Source organism: Carassius carassius, unplaced genomic scaffold, assembly GCF_963082965.1.
Source record: "Carassius carassius unplaced genomic scaffold, fCarCar2.1 SCAFFOLD_58, whole genome shotgun sequence".
Taxonomy (NCBI): domain Eukaryota; kingdom Metazoa; phylum Chordata; class Actinopteri; order Cypriniformes; family Cyprinidae; genus Carassius; species Carassius carassius.
The window spans coordinates 1,123,690-1,146,701 of record NW_026775030.1 but is presented as its reverse complement, the minus strand read 5'-3'; the positions used below and the strand labels follow the sequence as shown (position 1 = coordinate 1,146,701).

The 23,012-nt window shown below is 40.7% G+C and overlaps 1 protein-coding gene across 1 annotated transcript in view; it reads left to right on the top strand.

Annotated features, from left to right (window-relative positions):
- The first annotated feature begins 2,170 nt into the window (after nucleotides 1-2,170).
- LOC132134234 (interferon alpha/beta receptor 1a-like) overlaps nucleotides 2,171-23,012 on the top strand; it is a 59,883-nt gene continuing 39,041 nt past the window's right edge. The window contains exons 1-3 of the mRNA XM_059547036.1: nucleotides 2,171-2,308; nucleotides 12,005-12,134; nucleotides 14,949-15,139. Coding sequence (XP_059403019.1) covers nucleotides 2,251-2,308; nucleotides 12,005-12,134; nucleotides 14,949-15,139 — 379 coding nt within the window. The 5' untranslated portion in view covers nucleotides 2,171-2,250. The remainder of the gene's footprint in view (nucleotides 2,309-12,004; nucleotides 12,135-14,948; nucleotides 15,140-23,012) is intronic.

Below are 23,012 nucleotides of genomic sequence, written 5' to 3'. Positions count from 1 at the left end.
ACACTATTAGAAAAGTGTCATGTAGGCTACACTTCGTGCTGCGTTTGGGCAGCTTACCCCTCGCCTGCTCTGACTCGATTACTCCTGAGATAAAACTCATTACCTCTTAACCAAGTCCCATAATATTTAAATCCTCATCATTACCTCACCAAGAAATGTACAAATAAATAAAAGTAGAAAGAGTTTTTTTTTAATAAAAATAAGGAAATAAAATTATAAAATATGTATTATTATTATTATTTTTTTTTTACATTTCTTTGTGCATTTGTTTATTTATATATTTAGAATTAAGGCAGGATTTTCATCTCATTCACCTGTGTTGTGAGAATAGAGCTCCCTGCTTTCTTCAGTTTTGGTGAGAACACTATGAAGATAAAATTATGCCATAATGAATTGCAAGCGCAAGGTAAAATTTGTGAAAGTGTAAATAAGATTGCAAGCGTAAATCAAATTTGCATGCGCAAGATAAGATTTGTAAAGGTGTAAGTCGACTTTCAAGTGTAAGAAAAAAATATTTGCAGCATTTTAGTGTTATTCGTAAGTGTAATTCATGTATTGTGAAACTGCAGCTTCATGCTAACGCAAAATAATAAGGATCTGCATTCTTCTGACTTCCATTTTTCCGCGTGTACACTTTTGGCACTGTTTCAGCGCACAGATGCGGCCAAAAGTACTGCAGGTCTGTGAACATCAATTTGCAAGCGAAAGCAACAGAGTCAAGAACTGCAAAACAGATTAATTGCGTAAAATCAAACTTTGTTTAAAAAATAAACTGCTGCAAACGTCTAAATTACTTGTTGGGTGCGTAGGATAAACGCTCCCGAAATAACCTGGTTTGCACAGTTCGTCTTTCTGCGCTTACAGTTTTGGCACGATTCTATCACTGACTTAGCTTTGCAAGCGTGAAAGAGGAGGGCGGGTCCACCTTCTTCATGTAGCCAATCAAATGAGCTTCTTGCTGACTCTCGATTTACTCTTATCTGATTGGTTCAATTATCGCGCCAGTCACCAGAAGAGAAACAAACTCCTTCGTGAGTGACTTTCTGACTTGGCTCAGCATCTTCCTCGCCGCCGTTATGGTACTTTTAACGCACACACAAATATATAATAATAAACAATTGTTGTAGGCCTATATTAAAATAATTTATAAGTTGTGTAGGCTACTATTAAGCCGACTCCCGCCTCCCGTGTGTTAATACTGCATACTATGACATTCTCGGTGTTAAGAAAAACAGATTCGGCTGGTTTGGCATTTTCATTGAAAGGATGTAGGTCTATATGTTAAGCATCAGCTCAAAATTATGTATATGTTAGGCATCAGCTCAAAGGTCTAAGCATATTAAATGGTATCTGCTTTGAGCTGATGCTAAACTATATAATTAATACATTTTATAGCAAATCTATAATGTGCATGTTGCTAATTGTTATACTGCTGTCTAAATCGTAGGAACTACTAATGAATGCTGTGATGGATAGACTTCACACACGACTGACCCATCTGCTTAATCGGCCACCAGTTGATTTAGATTTTTTGGAGTTTACCTGTTCACAGGAGCTAGTTTTTTTAAGTGCAGTTTCAAGCCAGGAGGATGCAGGATTTCTACATGCTGTAATGAATGGACTTAGAGAGGTTGTGCAGGTGATTGGTGAGATCAACGACAATCACGTGTACAACATTCTAGATTTTGAATCTGGCAAGCTTGGGCGACCAAGAATAGTTTTGTCAGAGGACCGTATTGAGAATAAATGAGCAATGGACACACACTGTGTTTAAATTATAGATTTGGATATCAGCTCAAAGCTCTAAGCAGATTATATGATATACACCATATAATATGCTTAGACCTTTGAGCTGATGCTTAACATATACATCATTTCAATGAAAATGCCAAACCAGCCGTTAGCATGAAGCTGCAGTTTCACAATACATGAATTACACTTACGAATAACACTAAAATGCTGCAAATATTTTTTTCTTACACTTGAAAGTCGACTTACACCTTTACAAATCTTATCTTGCGCATGCAAATTTGATTTGATTTGATTTGATTTACGCTTGCAATCTTATTTACACTTTCACAAATTTTACCTTGCGCTTGCAATTCATTATGGCATAATTTTATCTTCATAGAACACACCCTGTAGTTTCGTAATAGCGGAGCCTGAACATCACTTCCGCGTGACTTCTGTGTTACTTCTGTGTTTGTGGGGGCCTCCAGCGCAAACCCCGAGCAGCAGCTCAATGTGGACATGGAGGCGCTCCGCTGCTTCTGCGTCTGTTCTCTGCTTCTGCTCAAAGTGTCCACGGGTGAGTTCATCTTCTGACTCTGTACTCACTCTAACTACTTCTCATCATCTGCCACAAAACGGTTTAACTGCGCGACTGTAAAACAGATCCTAGTCTGCTGCTTGGATAGTGGGATCATTTCCGCTCAAAAAGACCGAAATCACCAAGATTCGCTGTAAATTCGCACCGAGACTTCACTTATGTTCACTCACTTATGCACTTATGTTTAAATAACAGTGTCAGGCGATGACTTAACGCTCTGTGTTTGAAGTAATGCTATATTGAACCAAAACTGTTAAAGATAAGTGATTTCTTGACAATTGAAAGTGTTATAAAGCCCACTGAATCATACTCGGACTCGATGCTGACAATGAAACCACTTGGGAGTGACCTGTCAGGAGATTTATTTCTTAACATAAGAGGACAGTGATATAAAAGGAATACCTAATCACGTTTTGTTTTTGTTTTTGTTGTTGTGTTTTATTTATTTATTTATTGGTTTGAAAATATAGCAAATGTAGCTATATTTTAGCTATAAATCAAAGTAATTTACAGTCTTAATTGTTTGGACTTTTAGAAGACATATTGACTTTAATATTTACAGTTCTGCAGGTTTGCTTGTTTTAAGGGATGGTTTTCACACTGGTCTGTAGGCGCGGATTTCAGATTTTTATTTTTATTTTATCATGAATCAGCTCATTGACAGTGCACATTCATTGTCCTCCAGCAGGTGATTTCCTCTGTAATCTACAGCAGTAGATAGATAGTACACTTATTCACAATTAGCATAATGCCCAGCTATGAATTATAATGATATAAGTGTCGTGTCCAGGGACACAGTCAAATATTCTGGTCTACTTCTCATGTTTGGCTCAGATGTGTTTCATTAAGCCAGTGGTGGGCCATCAGGGCCTTCCCTGCTGGCCCTATAAAACAATTAGTTGTATGAAAAATGTTTGTATTATTATTATTTAGATATCATTCTCATTTGTGTAGTTTCGTTGAGGGAACTGGAGTATCCTACATAAAGTCTGCGGCCAGATCTACAGATAGTGCTTCTCTTTTGTTGAAAGACGTTGAATCAGATTTGTAACGAGCATTAGTGACAGATTCATCAGCCAATCAGATTCTGACGTTCCATGACAGCACGCCCTCTGGGTCCAGTGCTTCCCCCAGACCCAGACAGGGTTCTCACAAAACCCACCCAATCGCGTTGTTTAAATGGTGTCCCCTGGTGTTCCCGCGTTCCAGGAGTTAAATACAGGTTTTTAGCAGAGTTCTCCTGATAAAATCCACATTCCAGGGGAAAAATATCATGTCATTGAGGTCGCTTGACATGAGAAAACAAAAAACAAAAACAAAAAAAACCACATATATATATATATATATATATATATATATATATATATATATATGTAAGGTGCCATTAAAGTATAGTTTTACAATATACACAGTGAAATAAACTGCAACAGAATGTTAATGTATTGTAAATAAAATACTACACAGATATTACAGAATCATCTCTGTAATTCGGTATAATATTACTTCGGATGAAACATGGTTGAAATCATGGATATGTGTTGTATTCCATTTTACTATTGTTTTTCCATTCTTTTTTCCACTTCAGTGCTCTTTAATACTTTAATGATTTTTACATTTAACATTTAGATTTTTAAATTTTAATAGAGTATTCTGTTAAGTATGCGCATGCGTTTTAATGACTGGTTACGTCACACACGACGCGAAAACACCTAACGTCATCACGCAATGCAAATTACACATGCTTGTGTTGTCACCATGTTAATGCGCATGCATGTTATAAGCCGCGTTTTCACTGCAGGAACTTTACCTAGGAACTAGGGACTTTGGGACTTTGGTACTCCACCGCAGGACCTAAATAAAGTTCCGGGTAAAAAAAAATGCCCCTCAGAAAGTCCCTGCTAGCAAGGTGGTACTTTTCAAAGTTCCGGAACTTTCGGAGGTGGGATTTGAGCACTAAACATCCTGATTGGTTGAGTTCATGCAGCATTGTGATTTCGACCACCATTTATTCGGAACATTTTTAAAATATTACTGTTATTGTATCATGAAATTAAATTTTAAAAGTATTTCAGGCGAGAATGTAGTTGTTTATAAAGACAGCGCCTATTTAAAAATGTGTTTAGCCGAGTTCGGAGACGTGAGCTCCACACGATCAGCGAGAGCTGTGATCATGTATCCACCGAGAGCAGTCTCACCTCGGCTAGACCTTCTGATATGTGCCGCTGGCTTTGATGTCTCTATTCACTCAATTCACTATCTCAACAAATTAGAATATGGTGACACGCCAATCAGACAATCAACTCAAAACACCTGCAATGGTTTCCTGAGCCTTCAAATTGGTCTCTCAGTTTGGTTCACTAGGCTATACAGTCATGGGGAAGACTGCTGATCTGACAGTTGTCCAGAAGACAATCACTGACACTCTTCACAAGGAGGGTAAGCCACAAACATTCATTGCCAAAGAAGCTGGCTGTTCACAGAGTGCTGTATCCAAGCATGTTAACAGAAAGTTGAGTGGAAGGAAAAAGTGTGGAAGGAAAAGATGCACAACCAACAGAGAGAACCACAGCCTTATGAGGATCGTCAAAGCAAAAATGATTCAAGAATTTGAGTGAACTTCACAAGAAATGGACTGAGGCTGGGGTCAAGGCATGAAGAGCACCACACACAGACGTGTCGAGAGATTTACTGAACCACAGACAACATCAGAGCCGTCTTACCTGGACTAAGGAGAAGAAGAACTGGACTGTTGCCATTGGTCCAAAGTCCTCTCTTCAGATGAGAGCAAGTTTTGTATTTCATTTGGAAACCAAGGTCCTAGAGTCTGGAGAAAGGGTGGAGAAGCTCATAGCCCAAGTTGCTTGAAGTCCAGTGTGAAGTTCCACAGTCTGTGATGATTTGGGCTGCAATGTCATCTGCTGGTGTTGGTCCATTGTGATTTTGATAACCGAAGTCACTGCACCCGCTTACCAAGAAATCTTGGAGCACTTCATGCTTCCTTTTGCTGACCAGCTTTTGAAGATGCTGATCTCATTTTCCAGCAGGATTTGGCACCTGCCCACACTGCCAAAAGCACCAAAAGTTGGTTAAATGACCATGGTGTTGCCGTGCTTGACTGGCCAGCAAACTCACCAGACCTGAACCCCAGAGAGAATCTATGGGCTATTGTCCAGAGGAAAATGAGAAACAAGAGACCAAACAATGCAGATGAGCTGAAGGCCAATGTCACAGAAACCTGGGCTTCCAGACCACCTCAGCAGTGCTACAAACTGATCACCTCCAGGCCATGCCGAATTGAGACAGTAATTAAAGCAAAAGGACCCCCTACCAAGTATTGAGTACACGTACGGTAAATTAACATACTTTCCAGAAGGCCAACAATTCACTAAAAATGTTTTTTTTATTGGTTTAATGAAGTATTCTAATTTGTTGAGATTGGTGGGTTTTTGATAATGTGAGCCAAAATCACACAATTAAAGAACCAAAGACTTACACTACTTCAGTCTGTGTGTATTGAATTTAATTCACAAGTCTCAAAATTTGAGTTGAATTACTGAAATGAACTTTTCCACGACATTCTACTTTATTGAGATGCACCTGTAGTTTTTATGATCCATGACAGTAACGTATTAGAAGCATCTTCTTTTGAATAACACTGAATATAAAAATGAAGTAACCAAATTAACTTCTATTGTGGTTTGGTCGTATAAAAGTGACAGTTGTGCAGTAAAAAAAAAAAATGACAATGCAAACAAACTTATGAAATATCATTAGGGTAGTGCATCACAATTCAGTGTCCTCAGTTTGACAGAAAGAACACTGAATGTTTTCCACACTATTCTACACTTGTCATTATGTACACATGTATTTCTTTCTTGCCAACCAACATTTAGAAAATACAAACATTTTCATGAATTCAAAAATATAATACTATTCACACAAATATTCCTTCTGCTCATTTAGATTAATGTAAGCATGACTCGCGCCGCTGGAGGCGGGGTGTAGATTAATGTAAACACGACTCGCGCCGCTGGAGGCGGGGTGTAGATTAATGTAAACACGACTCGCGCCGCTGGAGGCGGGGTGTAGATTAATGTAAACATGACTCGCGCCGCTGGAGGCGGGGTGTAGATTAATGTAAACATGACTCGCGCCGCTGGAGGCGGGGTGTAGATTAATGTAAGCATGACTCGCGCAGCTGGAGGCGGGGTGTAGATTAATGTAAACACGACTCGCGCCGCTGGAGGCGGGGTGTAGATTAATGTAAACACGACTCGCGCCGCTGGAGGCGGGGTGTAGATTAATGTAAGCATGACTCGCGCCGCTGGAGGCGGGGTGTAGATTAATGTAAACATGACTCGCGCCGCTGGAGGCGGGGTGTAGATTAATGTAAACATGACTCGCGCTGCTGGAGGCGGGGTGTAGATTAATGTAAGCATGACTCGCGCAGCTGGAGGAGGGGTGTAGATTAATGTAAACATGACTCGCGCCACTGGAGGCGGGGTGTAGATTAATGTAAACACTACTCGCGCCGCTGGAGGCGGGGTGTAGATTAATGTAAACATGACTCGCGCCGCTGGAGGAGGGGTGTAGATTAATGTAAACACGACTCGCGCTGCTGGAGGCGGGGCGTAGATTAATGTAAACACGACTCGCGCTGCTGGAGGCGGGGTGTAGATTAATGTAAACATGACTCGCGCCGCTGGAGGCGGGGTGTAGATTAATGTAAACATGACTCGCGCCGCTGGAGGCGGGGTGTAGATTAATGTAAGCATGACTCGCGCAGCTGGAGGAGGGGTGTAGATTAATGTAAACATGACTCGCGCCACTGGAGGCGGGGTGTAGATTAATGTAAACACTACTCGCGCCGCTGGAGGCGGGGTGTAGATTAATGTAAACATGACTCGCGCCGCTGGAGGAGGGGTGTAGATTAATGTAAACACGACTCGCGCTGCTGAATGCGGGGTGTAGATTAATGTACACATGACTCGCGCTGCTGGAGGCGGGGTGTAGATTAATGTAAACACTACTCGCGCCGCTGGAGGTGGGGTGTAGATTAATGTAAACATGACTCGCGCCGCTGGAGGCGGGGTGTAAATTAATGTAAGCATGACTCGCGCAGCTGGAGGCGGGGTGTAGATTAATGTAAACACGACTCGCGCCGCTGGAGGCGGGGTGTAGATTAATGTAAACACGACTCGCGCCGCTGGAGGCGGGGTGTAGATTAATGTAAACATGACTCGCGCCACTGGAGGCGGGGTGTAGATTATTGTAAACACTACTCGCGCCGCTGGAGGCGGGGTGTAGATTAATGTAAGCATGACTCGCGCAGCTGGAGGAGGGGTGTAGATTAATGTAAACACGACTCGCGCCGCTGGAGGCGGGGTGTAGATTAATGTAAACACGACTCGCGCCGCTGGAGGCGGGGTGTAGATTAATGTAAGCATGACTCACGCCGCTGGAGGCGGGGTGTAGATTAATGTAAACATGACTCGCGCCGCTGGAGGCGGGGTGTAGATTAATGTAAACATGACTCACGCAGCTGGAGGCGGGGTGTAGATTAATGTAAACATGACTCGCGCCGCTGGAGGCGGGGTGTAGATTAATGTAAGCATGACTCGCGCAGCTGGAGGCGGGGTGTAGATTAATGTAAACACGACTCGCGCTGCTGGAGGCGGGGTGTAGATTAATGTAAGCACCACTCGCGCCGCTGGAGGCGGGGTGTAGATTAATGTAAGCACCACTCGCGCCGCTGGAGGCGGGGTGTAGATTAATGTAAGCATGACTCGCGCCGCTGGAGGCGGGGTGTAGATTAATGTAAACACGACTCGCGCCGCTGGAGGCGGGTTGTAGATTAATGTAAGCATGACTCGCGCCGCTGGAGGCGGGGTGTAGATTAATGTAAACATGACTCGCGCCGCTGGAGGCGGGGTGTAGATTAATGTAAACACGACTCGCGCCGCTGGAGGCGGGGTGTAGATTAATGTAAACACGACTCGCGCCGCTGGAGGCGGGGTGTAGATTAATGTAAACACGACTCGCGCCGCTGGAGGCGGGGTGTAGATTAATGTAAGCATGACTCGCGCCGCTGGAGGCGGGGTGTAGATTAATGTAAACACGACTCGCGCCGCTGGAGACGGGGTGTAGATTAATGTAAACATGACTCGCGCCGCTGGAGACGGGGTGTAGATTAATGTAAACACGACTCGCGCCGCTGGAGGCGGGTTGTAGATTAATGTAAACACGACTCGCGCCGCTGGAGGCGGGGTGTAGATTAATGTAAACATGACTCGCGCCGCTGGAGGCGGGGTGTAGATTAATGTAAACACGACTCGCGCCGCTGGAGGCGGGGTTTAGATTATTGTAAACATGACTCGCGCCGCTGGAGGCGGGGTTTAGATTAATGTAAACACGACTCGCGCCGCTGGAGGCGGGGTGTAGATTAATGTAAACATGACTCGTGCCGCTGGAGGCGGGGTGTAGATTAATGTAAACATGACTCGCGCCGCTGGAGACGGGGTGTAGATTAATGTAAACACGACTCGCGCCGCTGGAGGCGGGGTGTAGATTAATGTAAACATGACTCGTGCCGCTGGAGGCGGGGTGTAGATTAATGTAAACATGACTCGCGCCGCTGGAGACGGGGCGTAGATTAATGTAAACACGACTCGCGCCGCTGGAGGCGGGGTGTAGATTAATGTAAACACGACTCGCGCCGCTAGATGCGGGGTTTAGATTATTGTAAGCATGACTCGCGCTGCTGGAGGCGGGGTGTAGATTAATGTAAACACGACTCGCGCCGCTGGAGGCGGGGTGTAGATTAATGTAAACACGACTCGCGCCACTAGATGCGGGGTTTAGATTATTGTAAGCATGACTCGCGCTGCTGGAGGCGGGGTGTAGATTAATGTAAACACGACTCGCGCCGCTGGAGGCGGGGTTTAGATTAATGTAAACACGACTCGCGCCGCTGGAGGCGGGGTGTAGATTAATGTAAACATGACTTGCTAGGCGTATGCCCTAAATACTACAAGGATGAAATAATGTAGGCAATCTAGGTGTGAGACGAGACCCAATGGTCAGAATATTATAGACAAAAGAATAATGATTAGCAGCAGTTTAGAGTCAAGTATCATGTTTACAACACAAAAGAACCATTCCATTTCCATAATATGTCTTATAATGTGAATGGCTCATAGACTGATAACTTTAGCATGATGTAGAAAAAATATTCTCGAGGTCGGACATCTGGGACTTTTACTCCCATAATGCACTGCGCGCGCATAGCAACCGCGGCAAAGGGTAAAACAAACAAGCGCTCGCCATTAAGCAACACGAAGCTGTCGAGAAAACTGCCGAGAATCATGCCTAAAAAATTAGCAATGATTCGGCAAATCAAAGAATAACAAAATAATACCACTGCAGAGATGGCCACTCAATTTTCTGTTGCTATGTTATGACATTGCTATGCATAATGGTCGGCAGCTCTACACTGATAAGCAACAATGAAATGCACTAGTTGTGTGGGGAATAAGATACGTTTCTGCAGTTAGTCTATTTTTGCTTTTTTGAAAAAACTGTGTCCCTCACTGACACTGTACAAGCTGTGCCACTGACAGACTGAGCTCATTACAGCCATTGTGTAACACAGTGCTTTTGAATAAACATCTTTTTTTTTCTAAATGAACATAGTTAATGTAATCGATGCTTGATGGGTATTTAAACATGACTGCAAGTGTAGGACACATGGTATGTACACATGGTGTTCACACCAGGGGATTTGATGAGGTAATTGTATATGTCTGGATACTCGAGCCTGGGCCATGCCTTTGGGTTGTTCTCCCAGGACTCAGCTGGATGTCGATAGGGACAAGATTGTAACGTTAAACCTACAAGCGACAGCTTTCTGTGGTACCTGGTCAATGCAGGCACAAGTAGACTTTCTATATATTGATAAGACATTCTGTAATAGAAGAAAGAAGATCTGTATTTGTATAGCTGCTAGCGCCTTTCACATACATGTATTTAACGTTAGCTAACGTTAGTCACAAAGCGCTTTACATGAGTGTTTTATTACATTCACTTCACTTCTCACCACCGACATACATTCGCATACACAGATATCATTCATCATTAATACAAAGTAGTCCGTTAGTATCCATAACTGACATAATCCACAACAAAACTTCTGTGAATAGATACCTTTTTGATTTTCCTCGGGCTTTGCCTTGATTGCCTTCGGTTTGTTTTACCCTTCAAACACGGCGGCGGCTTGTTGCTATGCAGGTCACATGATTTGTGACGTAACGCCGACCAAGAGAATAGGAGTCAGTTTGTTACTTTATTTTATTAGTGTTCATTATTTTATTAAACTGGATACATTTTTATAAATATAAACTTTTTATATTTTATGCGGGGTCCTGATTTACTTTTGATTAAAACATTTTTATTGTATAATCGTTTGGCATTTCATTTACTGTATACCTTTTAAATTTGCTTATTGAAAGAACAACAGCAGCAGCAGCAGTAGTATGGTGTAACATTTATTTGAAATGTGTATTTGGTACTTGCTACCTTATATCTTTACTCTTTCCTTTCATTCTTTCCATGGTTTTGAAAAGCTTGTCTCGGATGCATGTTTGTCACTTTTTGCATAACTCTGGGTCGTCAGCAGCAAGCTTCGTTGCAATTTGTTTCTAGGAGTTAAATGCTTTCCCTTAATCTTTAAAGTCTCCCTGCGAGAGATCGTACAGGTGCGGATAAATCTGTGCTGCTCAGCTATTGGACATTCCAGTGTATTCATGTTGCTAGTGACTAGGCCGGAGATATTGTTCTCTCTTGCCTGACCTCCGCTGAATAAAACAAACAAATGGGAAAAAACTCTCATGTCAAAGAAGGTGGAGTTTCAGAACACACTCACTGATTGTGTAAACGCCACAGACCAATGAAAACTCAAAGGTGTTTAGGAGCCAAAACTAAGCTAACTCCCCCAGAACGTTTGCTTTGGTCAGCTGTTTCTAACTGCCGAAACAAACTCAAAATGCTTTGGCCTGATTTTGTTCTAAATGATGTCATATAAGTTAGTTCTTTGATTTTCGTTTGAAGTATATTGGGGCCTTAAGGAACAAGATGTTTCTATATGAAAGTTACTTCAGATGTGCTGTAGAGATGGGTGTTTGTTTCAGGGAGCTTCCTGAGTTGAGATGCTGAGCTTAAACCTGAACACACAGAGAACTACTGTGGTTAAATACAGTCAAACTTACAATAAAAATGCTTCTGCAAGCTTTAATCACTTTATGTAGACTGTTCATAAAGGCATACAGTGATTAAAACACTGCAGTTATGCATTTAAGAAATCTGTTTGAGAAATGTAAAATATGGCCACAAATGGATTATAAGAATCTGTAACTGTAAATGTCCGTTGCTCTTGGTTTAAACTTCTCTGTCTTTTCTTGAAAAGATGCTGTATTTCACACTAAAGGAAATCTATGATATCATAAGTGAAAGTGTAATTAGGTTTATGGCTGTGTAATTACACCAGTGAAGCTGTCCACCCTGCACATTGTCTGCACACTGCTAGTTATGAAGATGAGTCTGGAGAGCTGTGGAGCAGAGTACAGTTATAATGCTCAACCCTGCAGAAACAGAAACTGTGTGTGTGTGTGTGTCTGGCAGGATTTGGAGATCTGAGGTGTCCTGAGAACGTCAGCATGGACTCGCTCAACACCCGTTATGTGCTGCGGTGGGACTGGCCTCATGAGACCGCCATCAACCAGACCGTCACCTTCACCACACAGTATATACTGTAAGAGCCTTTATATGTGTTTGCTTCATGCACATGACCCGGGTGTACATGCTTATTTGGGCTTGTGACTGAATCTACTGTTAAAGTCAAGAAAAGGTCATAAGACCTCACAAACACTGTAATAGATTGTTTGAGGAGATGTAGACTAAGGATATGACCAAGGTCTAATGTGTGACACAATGCGTAAATGCTAATGTGTGTAAATGCTTCTTAAGGTCAGGTTTATTTTTCATCTCAACATGCCAAGGAAAATAACTGCTAAATTATATTTAGCATAAAGAAAATTAGGCCTACACCTTTTTGGAATATCGACAGTCTTTTCCTCCAAATTTCTGATTAGCATTTTGTCTAGATGTTTTGTTTTTATTCTCACTGTTACTGTAATGTAAAAATGAGTGAGGGAAAATCTGCATAAATGAAAGACAGAACAACAAATACTACCAAGAGAATTATATTTATAATAATCTATATTACTTTTGCATTACTGCTGTAAGAAATGAAGGAGAAATGTGTTTAAATGTGCTCAGGATTATTAACCCTTTAAACCCGAGGTGTCCGCACAAAAAAAATCTGAATCAAATTACTAAGCACTTCCTGAATGGAGTAACATAAAATAGGTATAATCTTAGCTCATAACTTCATGACATATTATTTCTAAGTTCTAAATTCATATTTATAAGTTCTCCCATTATCCCATAATCCATCGAAATCAAAATATACTCCTCATTGAGCTGTAACACATTATACCAGACAAGCGCAAAAAGAAAAACAACTCTATGCTTCATGTTGTTTTTATTCGTAAATTTGTTGGTAAATGCATAGATTGTGGAAAATTGCATAATATTATTTTCGGAAATTTCTCCCGATTATATATTCCCCCGTCATAATCGGAGATCCAAAGATATTGCTCATAGCTATAACACAAAAAACCCAACCGGGGCACTTGAGGCACAGCAGAAGAAACGTTTCACTTTACGCTTTTGTTTATAACTTCATGAAACAATCATAGATCATGGAAAATTGCATGCTTTTTGTTTGTTTGTTTTTTCAGAATTCTCCTGATTAAAAGGAGCCCAAACACATTATAATCCGTTCATTAGATCTAAATATATTCCAGTATGCTATCACACACATAAAACCATTAAATACATAAATAATAAAAAACATATGGGTTGTGTTTACCTTTATAATTTCATGAAACATGCATAGATCATGGAAAATGGCATGATATTTTTCACAAAAAAATGGGGGGGGGGGGGGGGGGGGTTAGTAATGTTGTGTGTCATGTAAAATCTATTGTGCAAATGAAATGTTACAATTCAATTCTTATGAAAGTTCTTTAAAATAAGTATGATTTTTCCTTGAATAGAATTTAAAGACATTGCCCTGACATTGTCATTGTGCTGTATGTGTGACTGAGGGACGATAGGAGAGCTGACATTATCGAGTAAACAACATTGCAGAACACAAACAGAACACATCTTGAGAGTCCAGAAAGCATTCACTGCGCGATGAAGCCCATTAGAATGCAGTCAAAATGCCCTTATAATTCAAGCAATGTGTTAGATTTTGCTATATTTGGCTGAGCAGTAGTTTGGGTGGCTCGCCAATGTACTAGATTTCTCTAATACATAAAATAAGTTGGAAGGTAGCAGTGTAGCAGTTCTTCAGCAGTGATGTTAGCATGTCATCCTTCAAGCAATCTTAACCCAAAGTACTGTCTGTAAGACCCGACCTTTATACCTGGTAACAAATGTGGTACAAACAGTACAATAACACCCCATGGAGAGCCATTGATGGTGTAACCTGGTGATGACCTGATAGGACCTCTCCCATGGAGAGTCCATTGATGCATTGACCTAATGCTGACCTAATGGGATAACAAGGGCCATTTAGGCCACACTTTTGTCAAAAGTTTGAGTTGATGGCATCTGAAACACAGTCACATTTAAATGCATCTGACTAAAGACACATAATCTTTCACATGAAAGAAAAAATGCCCATGTTTGAGTTATGTTTTTATATTCATTGCATAAGCAATGTACTTTTGCTGAATATCAGCACATGAATATGCTAATTCACTTTCGTTTCTAATTTAATCAGCTGTTTGGATTAATCATTTGATTTGAATGATTCAACAAATCATTTATTAGTTTTATTGTCATCTTTCTTTATCCATGACAGTCCTAAACCAGCCAAGGTGGCAGCACATAAACACATTCAGCTAAATATTGTTTAATTAGCAGTATTGACCCAAATTCCTCCATTTCTGGCTCAAGAAGGGGAAAAAAAGCTTTAAAATAATAGTTGGTTTAAAAAATTGCCTTTTAACCTTTTTAGACTAATTTTGTAATCATTGTGTTAAAATTAGCAACAGAACAAACCCAAACGAAATTGACCACACCATAACCCCTGAATTATTTTATTTTTTTACAATCCGACCACTGCTCTTACAATGATTTTTTATTTAGATGTAAAGATATTCCTCATCGAGGAACCCCAAAGGCGCATGTTATAACTTTCTCAATGTTTTTACACTTGTCATTTCTTGAAACATGGTCTGATCGTGGAAAGGGACACATCCTTATTTATAGCAAATTCTCGTGATTGAAATGAGTCCAGAATCAAAACAATCCATTGCATCTTTTGTGTATAAATAATACCTTAACCCATTAATTGGAAACTGTAACTTTTGAATACTTTGTTATATATACTGTGTTTGATGGAGACAGCACTGGGGCTTCAGGAACAGGCTCAGGAAGCACTGCTTTACTGTCAGATCAAGTGCACTCATGTCGTCCTTTCCTCCAACAGGGAGTATCGGTCCCGGAAGGCCAATTATGAGCAGTACTGGACATCGGTGTGTGTCAATGTTTTGGAGCATCACTGTGATTTCTCTGGAGCTGAACTGCATTACAATGGCTTATTTCTGCTGCGTGTGCGGGCCAACACATCACAGCAATCCTCCAGCTGGGTCCAGATCAGTTTCTGTCCTGATGAACAAGGTGAGCTGTCTGTCTGTCAGTTGTCTGTCTGTCTAGGGCTGCACGATTAATCGAATGTTATTGTCATGCATATCTTGTTAGTAAAGCCGGTTCTCTTATAGTAGTAAATCTCCAGCACGTGCTTTTAAATGGAGCAGCATTTAGTAGTTCTCTGACAAGCTACACAAAATCATGCTCATAATGGCAGACGATTTTGTGTAGTAAATTATGCTTTCTCTGAAAGCATGTTAAAATACCACATTTGATTACATGTTTTTAATAAAACAATTCTGGTTGAACTCACTTAATAATGTAAGTCTAGTGTTAGAAATAAATCCTTCTGTGAGTTAATGTGGCTTCTTACACAGAATAAGGCATGCAACATATTTCTAAACAGTGAAAAGGGCAATGTTGAATAGCATTGCATTATTATATACTTTATTATAATAAACATTATAATAAGATGACCTCAGATATACCCTATATTGTCGTAGTCGTGTGTTTATTAGCCATGCTGAATTAATGAAAGCAGTTAAACCTTCTGTTTATTCAGGGATTTCCTGTGTTTCATCTGCAAAGCGTACTTGGAGCATCTGCACAAGAGCGCCATCTGGCCTTCAGATAGAGATTTACTGTTGATCACAGAACTGTGCTTCACTCAGAGAAACACATTACAACTGCAGTTTCTGCCTTATCGTGATTTATCGCCTTTACAATTTAATTTCAATTAATCGTGGAGCCCTATGCCTTTCTGTTAGTAGTATATCAGTTTGTCTGTCAGTCAGTCTATAATGTCTGTCTGTCTGTAGTCTGTCTGTCTGTCAGTCTTTCTTTCGTTCTAACTGTCTGTATATCTGTCTGTAGTCTGTCAGTCTGTTTCTTTCTGTTAGTAGTCTGTAGGTCTGTCTGTCGGTCTGTCTGTTAGTCATTTGTCTGTCTTGTCTTTCAGTAGTCTGTCAATCTTTTTTTCTGTCTGTCTGTCAGTAGTCTGTCTGTTTGTCTCTCTTTCTGTCTGTCGGTAGTCTGTTTATCTGTCTGTCTATAATGTCTGTCAGTTGGTCTTTTAGTAGTCTATCTTATCAGTCTTTCTGTCTCTCGGTCAGTAGTCTGTCTGTCTATCTGTCTGTCTGTAGTCTCTGTCTGGCTGTTAGTAATATATCTATCTGTCTGTAAGTAGTCTGTCTGTCTGTCAGTAGTCTGTCTGTCTGTAAGTAGTCTATCTGTCTGTAAGTAGTCTGTCTGTCTGTAAGTAGTCTATCTATCTGTCTGTCTGTCTGTAGTCTCTGTCTGGCTGTTAGTAATATATCTATCTGTCTGTAAGTAGTCTATCTGTCTCTATGTCTGTCTGTCTGTCTGTCTGTCTCAGTATCAGACAGTCGGAATTGAACAACATGGCGGTGGGTGAGACAGGTGCGCTTGCAGCTCTCTTACTGTATGCTTTATTATCAAGCCCTGTAAATCCATCTGATATTATTGAAGTTAATCTGAACAGGAAAAATATTTCCTCCCAATGCCAAGGAGTTGAAATCCATATCAGTATAAGTTCAAAAACAACGGGCCAAGCCTATAAACATTTCGGCTTTGGAAGGGGTGTAATTTATACCTGCGTTTGGGCCGAGTCTCCGCGCACTGGGCAAAAGCGTAAAACCATGAGCAAATGCCAAAGTAACAACGGTTTGATAATCTCACTTTACTTGTTGCTATCTGGCGATATACACCAATGCCCTGGTCCAGAGACTGCACTCAGAGGAAACCTTCCAACAAAGGCACAAATAGAGGAAGCGATCGGCTACCTGCAACTTGCTGCTGTCGAGAGCGTGGACCCGGTGGACGGGCTGTCTTTGGGTCTGCTGGATGCGGCTAACAGACATGGACAGCTGCAGGAGTCGCAGCGGGAGATGTCTGGTGCGAACGCGGCTGTAAACTCAAGAACCAGCGAATATCGGGTGCCGAGGCGGACGAGTATGCGGCTGCAGTGTGCTGCTGAGGCTGAAATACCTAACGCCAGTAGACACCAGGCGCTGGAGGGGACGAGGATGGGAAGGCTGAGGTCAGCGGAGTCTCTGGCACCTGGAGGACATACAACACTGAGGGGACTGCTACCCGGGGGAGGTGAGGATGCGGACACGCACTGTGTTTGTCTGGAGGCACCAGTATCGGATACAAAATCGACATCGAAGGCCACTACTGTGAGAAGTAACAACTTGGTCTTCACTGAGGAACAAATATCTGTTTTTGCATCGAATGGTTTGCATTGTTTTCATTTAAACATTTGCAGCCTACTGCCAAAGATCACGGAGGTACGTGAGCTGGCCAGGAAAATCAAGGCCAGTATACTATGTTCATCAGAAACATGGTTAGATTCTTATAATACTGACTCCGAAGTTGAAATAGAAAACTTTGTTATCGTTCCTAAAGACCGGAACAGACAAAGGGGGTGGGGTTTGCATATTTGTGAGGTCTGATATTGATTTCAATATAAGACAGGACCTGGTCAATGTTGACCTTGAAGCTGTGTAGATTGATATTTTGCTTCCAAAAAGCAAACCAATTTTGTGTGGTGTTGTTTATAGACCTCCAAATCAAAATGACTGCGTCAGTGCAGGCTGTCATGATTTTTGAAAACAGGAAGTCATATTAATGGCAGAAAATAATATTGATGTTTTGAATATAGAAGGTCCACTATACAATGGCTTTTGTGATTTTCTGAAAATGCATGGTCTAACTCAATTAATTAGCGTTCCAACCAGAATAACAGCATTGCCAAACTGCTATTGACCACATCATTGTATCTGACACAAGTAAAATCCTACAAAGTGGTGTCATTGTGTATGGAATTAGTGACCATTTTTTTAACCTACTGTACCAGGAAAGTCAAGAGAGCTCAGATTAAATGTCATAAATCTGTGAAGAGCTGTGAAGAGAATTCTCAGGACATAATAATATCAACTGGATGGAAATTACCAACATATGTGATGTTGATACAGCATGGGATTGTTTTCAATCTATTTTCTTGAAAATACTTGACAAGATAGCCCCATTAACAGAGACCAGGATTAAACAAAGATCACAGCCTTGGATAAATGACATTTTGGACACCATTTACTTGAGGGATAAAATCTTAAGTGAGTTTAAAAGAACAAAACTGCCTGTTCTTTTTAAAGAATATAAAGTTCTTAGGGATTTTTTATGTCTAAAATTGAGGAGCATAAAAAGGATCCCAAGAAATTATGGTCAACTCTTAGGCCTTTGGGGATAAAAGGGAACCCTAAGCAAAAACAAGGTAAAATAGGCCTAGATATTAATGGGTACATATGGTATGATAAAAAAGTGGTGGCAGATACTTTTAATAGTTTAAAAAATTGCAAGTAATCTGGCGCAGAAGCTTCCATCTGCGTCAGGTGTTTTTAGTGATCCACAGAGAGTGCATAAGTTTTATGAAGCAAAGGGAGTTCAGCCAAACACTTTATTAAAAAACAAGTAACAGAGGAGCTGGTACTAAAAAAAACTCAAAGGCCTAAATCTTTCCAAGGCTACTGGGTTTGACAACACCCCTGCCAGATTTCTTAAGGATGCTGCTGAAATAATCACTCCTGTCATAACTTATCTTATTAATTTTTCTATTGAAAAAAATCATTTCCCCAGTGAATTTAAGGTGGCAAGAGTGATACCTTTAAATAAAAAAGGGCCGAAATCTGATCCTGGAAATGTTCGCCCTGTATCTATCTTGTGTTCAATATCAAAAATTGTGGAAAGGATCATTTATGAGCAAATAGACAGTTATTTAGCAGAACACAACCTTTTACTTGACTTCCAATCAGGTTTTAGAAAGGCCCATTCCACTGATACCGGTCTGTTTTATTTTACAGACTTTATTAGGAAAGAGGTAGAAAAGGGGAATTATTGTGGCATGGTGTTAATAGACCTTCAAAAGGCCTTTGATAGGGTTCAGTATGATGTCCTTTTGAACAAACTAAAAGTCCTAGGATTTTCTCCTGCATCTCTTCAGTGGGTGAGGTCATACCTGGTGGGCAGAGAACAGGTGGTAGATGTGGAAGGGTGCTTGTCCTCACCACTTAAATTAACTTGCGGAGTCCCCCAGGGGAGTATTTTGGGTCCTCTTTTTTCTATTATATGTCAATGATATGTCGCCAGCTATAAACTGTAATTTGTTTTTATTTGCAGATGACTCAGCTATTCTAGCCTCTCATAAAGACAAATCAGAGGTGGAAAGGCTGCTTAGTTCTGAACTCCTTATCCTCAGTATTTGGCTAAGTTGTCTATCCACCTTGGCAAAACAGAATCAATTCTTTTTGGGTCCAGAGATAAACTGAAAAAGGCTATGGGGTTCAGGGTAGTCGTAGGTATTGTTGAAATTACAGCCAAGGAAGCAGTTACTTACTTGGGCTGTATATTAGATATCAAACTATCAGGGGAGCTTATGGCTCGAAAAATTATCTCAAAGGCAAGCCAAAGGACTGAGTTCCTGGCAAGAATATCCAGCCTCTTAGATAGTAAAACATTAAAAATCCTGGCTATGCCTGTACATCTTGGTACACAGTAGTGTTGGGCGATATGGTCATTTTTCAAATCGTCATATCGTCAGCCCGTGAGATCGACGATACACGATATTATCGAGCATGGGTGGAGCAAGAGAGATACTCTTTGTTCTTGTCATAGCATAACTATTGGGTGTTTTAAACCGCGCAGGTGCGCGAGAGAGAGACTATGGAGTCACCAATAATAATAAAAAAATTAATTTCAAACATACTGACTGATTTAACTAACGTTAAATATAAAAATACTGTATTTAAAACAGCTAGTTCATACATAGTCGGACGCAACTGTCATATCGCACGTCCTTATCTGCGCACGGAAGTTATCCGTCTAAATGTTCTGCAAAATCAGTCAACTGTGAAAATCAATAGCAGATTTCATTTAAAGTCTAACAGTTTAACACTAATATTGGGCATAAACGAACATTTAAATATAAAGTATTTAAAACAGGTAAGTTGATATATTTGGAGTAAGTTGAACTGAACTGATGCATCAGTCATACAGCGCTCCGGACCACGCGCCTCATGACGAGTCTGACGCACCGCCACAGAAACAAGAATGAGATGCATTCTAACATAACTGTGCATTAAACTCAGTTAGTGAGGGCTCGTTTAAACTAGTGCACATACAGTATATAGGCCATTTAGATTACTTGTTAAAGTGCAATGAAACACCTTATTTCTGCAGACGATGTACGTCTTTTTGTGAATGGAGACTTTGTAACGGCCGATACTATGCATTTTGCATGCATCACATTATAGTGCGGTGTGCATGAAAATAATAACAAGGTGGCAGATTGAACTTATTATCCATAGTGGTTCTCACGTAGTCCTTCTACGTCATCACCACATAGTGCGTGTTATAAGTTAAGTGATCGGTCTTTAAGAAAAGGACTACGTGAGAACCATGCACTATGGATGATAAGTTCGCTCTGCCGCCTTGTTAATTATTTTGTCTTTACTTTATTTGTGACACCAAGAAAGAGTTAATCTCTCATGTATGAGAAGAGCGTGTTGCCGTATACCAGCCATTAAATGTGTGGGACACCAACTCGCCGTTTTCTATCTCTGTCATTTCATGGATTTAACGAATTATCCGAGTCAAAGCGTTACAACTTCACCGACTACATGCTCTAATCCTCCTGCGCGTGCGAGGTGTGTGTGTGTGTGTGTGTGTGTGTGTGAAATGCGGGCAGTGAAATTAAGTGAAATAGCTGGGCAGTTTAAAAGCCGAATTATAATAAGCAGCCTAATAAAAATAATAGTTATTACTATAATCTAATACATTAATAGGAAAATGAGCCTAATATCGTCTTGATTGTCGACAGAGAATTCTGCTTATGTCGATATCTCTGACGATCGTCGATACACGATACTATCGTCTATCGGCACAACCCTAGTACATAGGCACTACTAAAGGTCTTAAAGACAAGATACAGATCTGTCAAAATAAACTAATCAGAGTGATCCTTAAATTACATCCCAGAACTCATCTTCTTCCTGACCATTTCTCAAGTCTTGGGTGGCTCAGAGTGGAGGAGAGGGTTTCTCAACTTAAACTGTGTTTAGTTTATAACATAAGAAATAATCTGGCACCCAAGTATTTATGTGATTACTTTTCAAAAATTAGTGATACGCACAATTACTGCACCAGGGGGAGTTCGACAGATTACAGGCCCTGCCGCTTTAAGAGCTGTGTGGGAAAGTACTCTTTCCTATACTCCGCAGCTGTCTTGTGGAATGGTTTACCTTTAAACCTTAAACTGTTGAGCTCTTCCTATTATCATTTTAAATCTTCAATAAAAAATTGGTTATTAAACTTATAAAGAGAAAAAAAAAGAAAAAAAGTAAGGAAATATTTTTGGAATTTTAGTCTTTGTTTTTTTTTTTTTATTATTAGTGTTTTTTGTTTATTTATATGTATTTTTTTATGCTCCCTTTCTTCATTGTCCTCAATGTTGTTAGTACATGTACTGTTACTCATCTTCCATCTTAAGGACCACAATGGAAATAAGCCTATGGGCTTTTTGTGTTTTTATCCTTTTGAACACTTTGTGTTGATTGTTGTTGTTCAATAAAGTATTCAATCAATCAATCAATCAATCAATCAATCAATCAATCAATCAGTCAGTAGGATTCAATGATTTAAAGCATTTATTTTGATATGCCCAGTGAGGAAAACCGGTTTCCTTGAGCAATGAAATTCTTTGCTGTCCGCAGTGAATGCCAAAACTATGCACACACATACACAAACAATACACTACAAATATACATGTACAATGTAAGAAACATGATAAAAACTATGCTGCAGAAGTAGGAATATAGACTATTAAAAATAAATTGTCTTTAATGATAGATGCAGCTCTTCTGTGGACTCTCAGTAGTCTTCACCACTCTCTGAAGACGTTTGCGCTCCTTTACAGTAGTGTTGCCATATCACGCAGTGATGCAGTCGGTCAAGACGCTCTCAACTACACAGCAGTAGAGGTTATTGAGGATCTTAAATTTATGCATTTAGCAGACGCTTTTATCCAAAGCGACTTAGAGTGCATTCAATTTTTACTTATCATGTGTTCCCGGGGAATTGAACCCCCAACCTTGCTCAACCACTTGAGCTTCAGGAACACCAGGATCTTAGGTGACATGCCAAACTTCCCCAGCCTCCTCAGGAAGTACAGCTGCAGTTGTGCCAGCTGGATGGTGTAGAGTGTCCAGATGAGGTCCTCACTGATGTGGACCACCAGGTATTTAAAACTGCTCACCCTGTCCACTTCAGGCTCTTGGGTAAACAGTGGCTGGTGAGTTTTCCTCTCTTTCCTCAAGTCCACCATCTTCTCCTTGGTCTTGTCCGTGTTGAGGGTAAGATTGTTGTCCTCACAGCATCCCTGCCAGTGATCCGTCCTATCACTGCGGTGTCATTAGCAAACTTTAGTATAATGTTGTCTTTGTGGGATACAACACAGACATGTGTGAAAAGTGTGTAAAGGATGGGACTGAGAACACACCCTTGTGGAGTGCCAATGTTTGTTATGACTGTGTCTGAGGTCCTATCTCCAATCTTAACAGACTGCGGTCTGCCAGTCACAAAATGTGGGGTGTAGTCCAAATACAAGTGGTTTGTGGGTGAGTTTGTAAGGGATGACCGTATTGAAGGCAGAGCTATAATCAATAAAGAGCATCCTGATATAAGTGTCTTTATCTTCCAAGTGAGAAAGGAAATATGGAGGACAGCAGCAATGTCGTATGAAGTGGACCTGTTGGGCTGATATGCGTACTCCGCTTGGTCCAATATGTCCGGCATACTGCTCTGAATGTGAGTCAGCACCACTGTCTCAAAA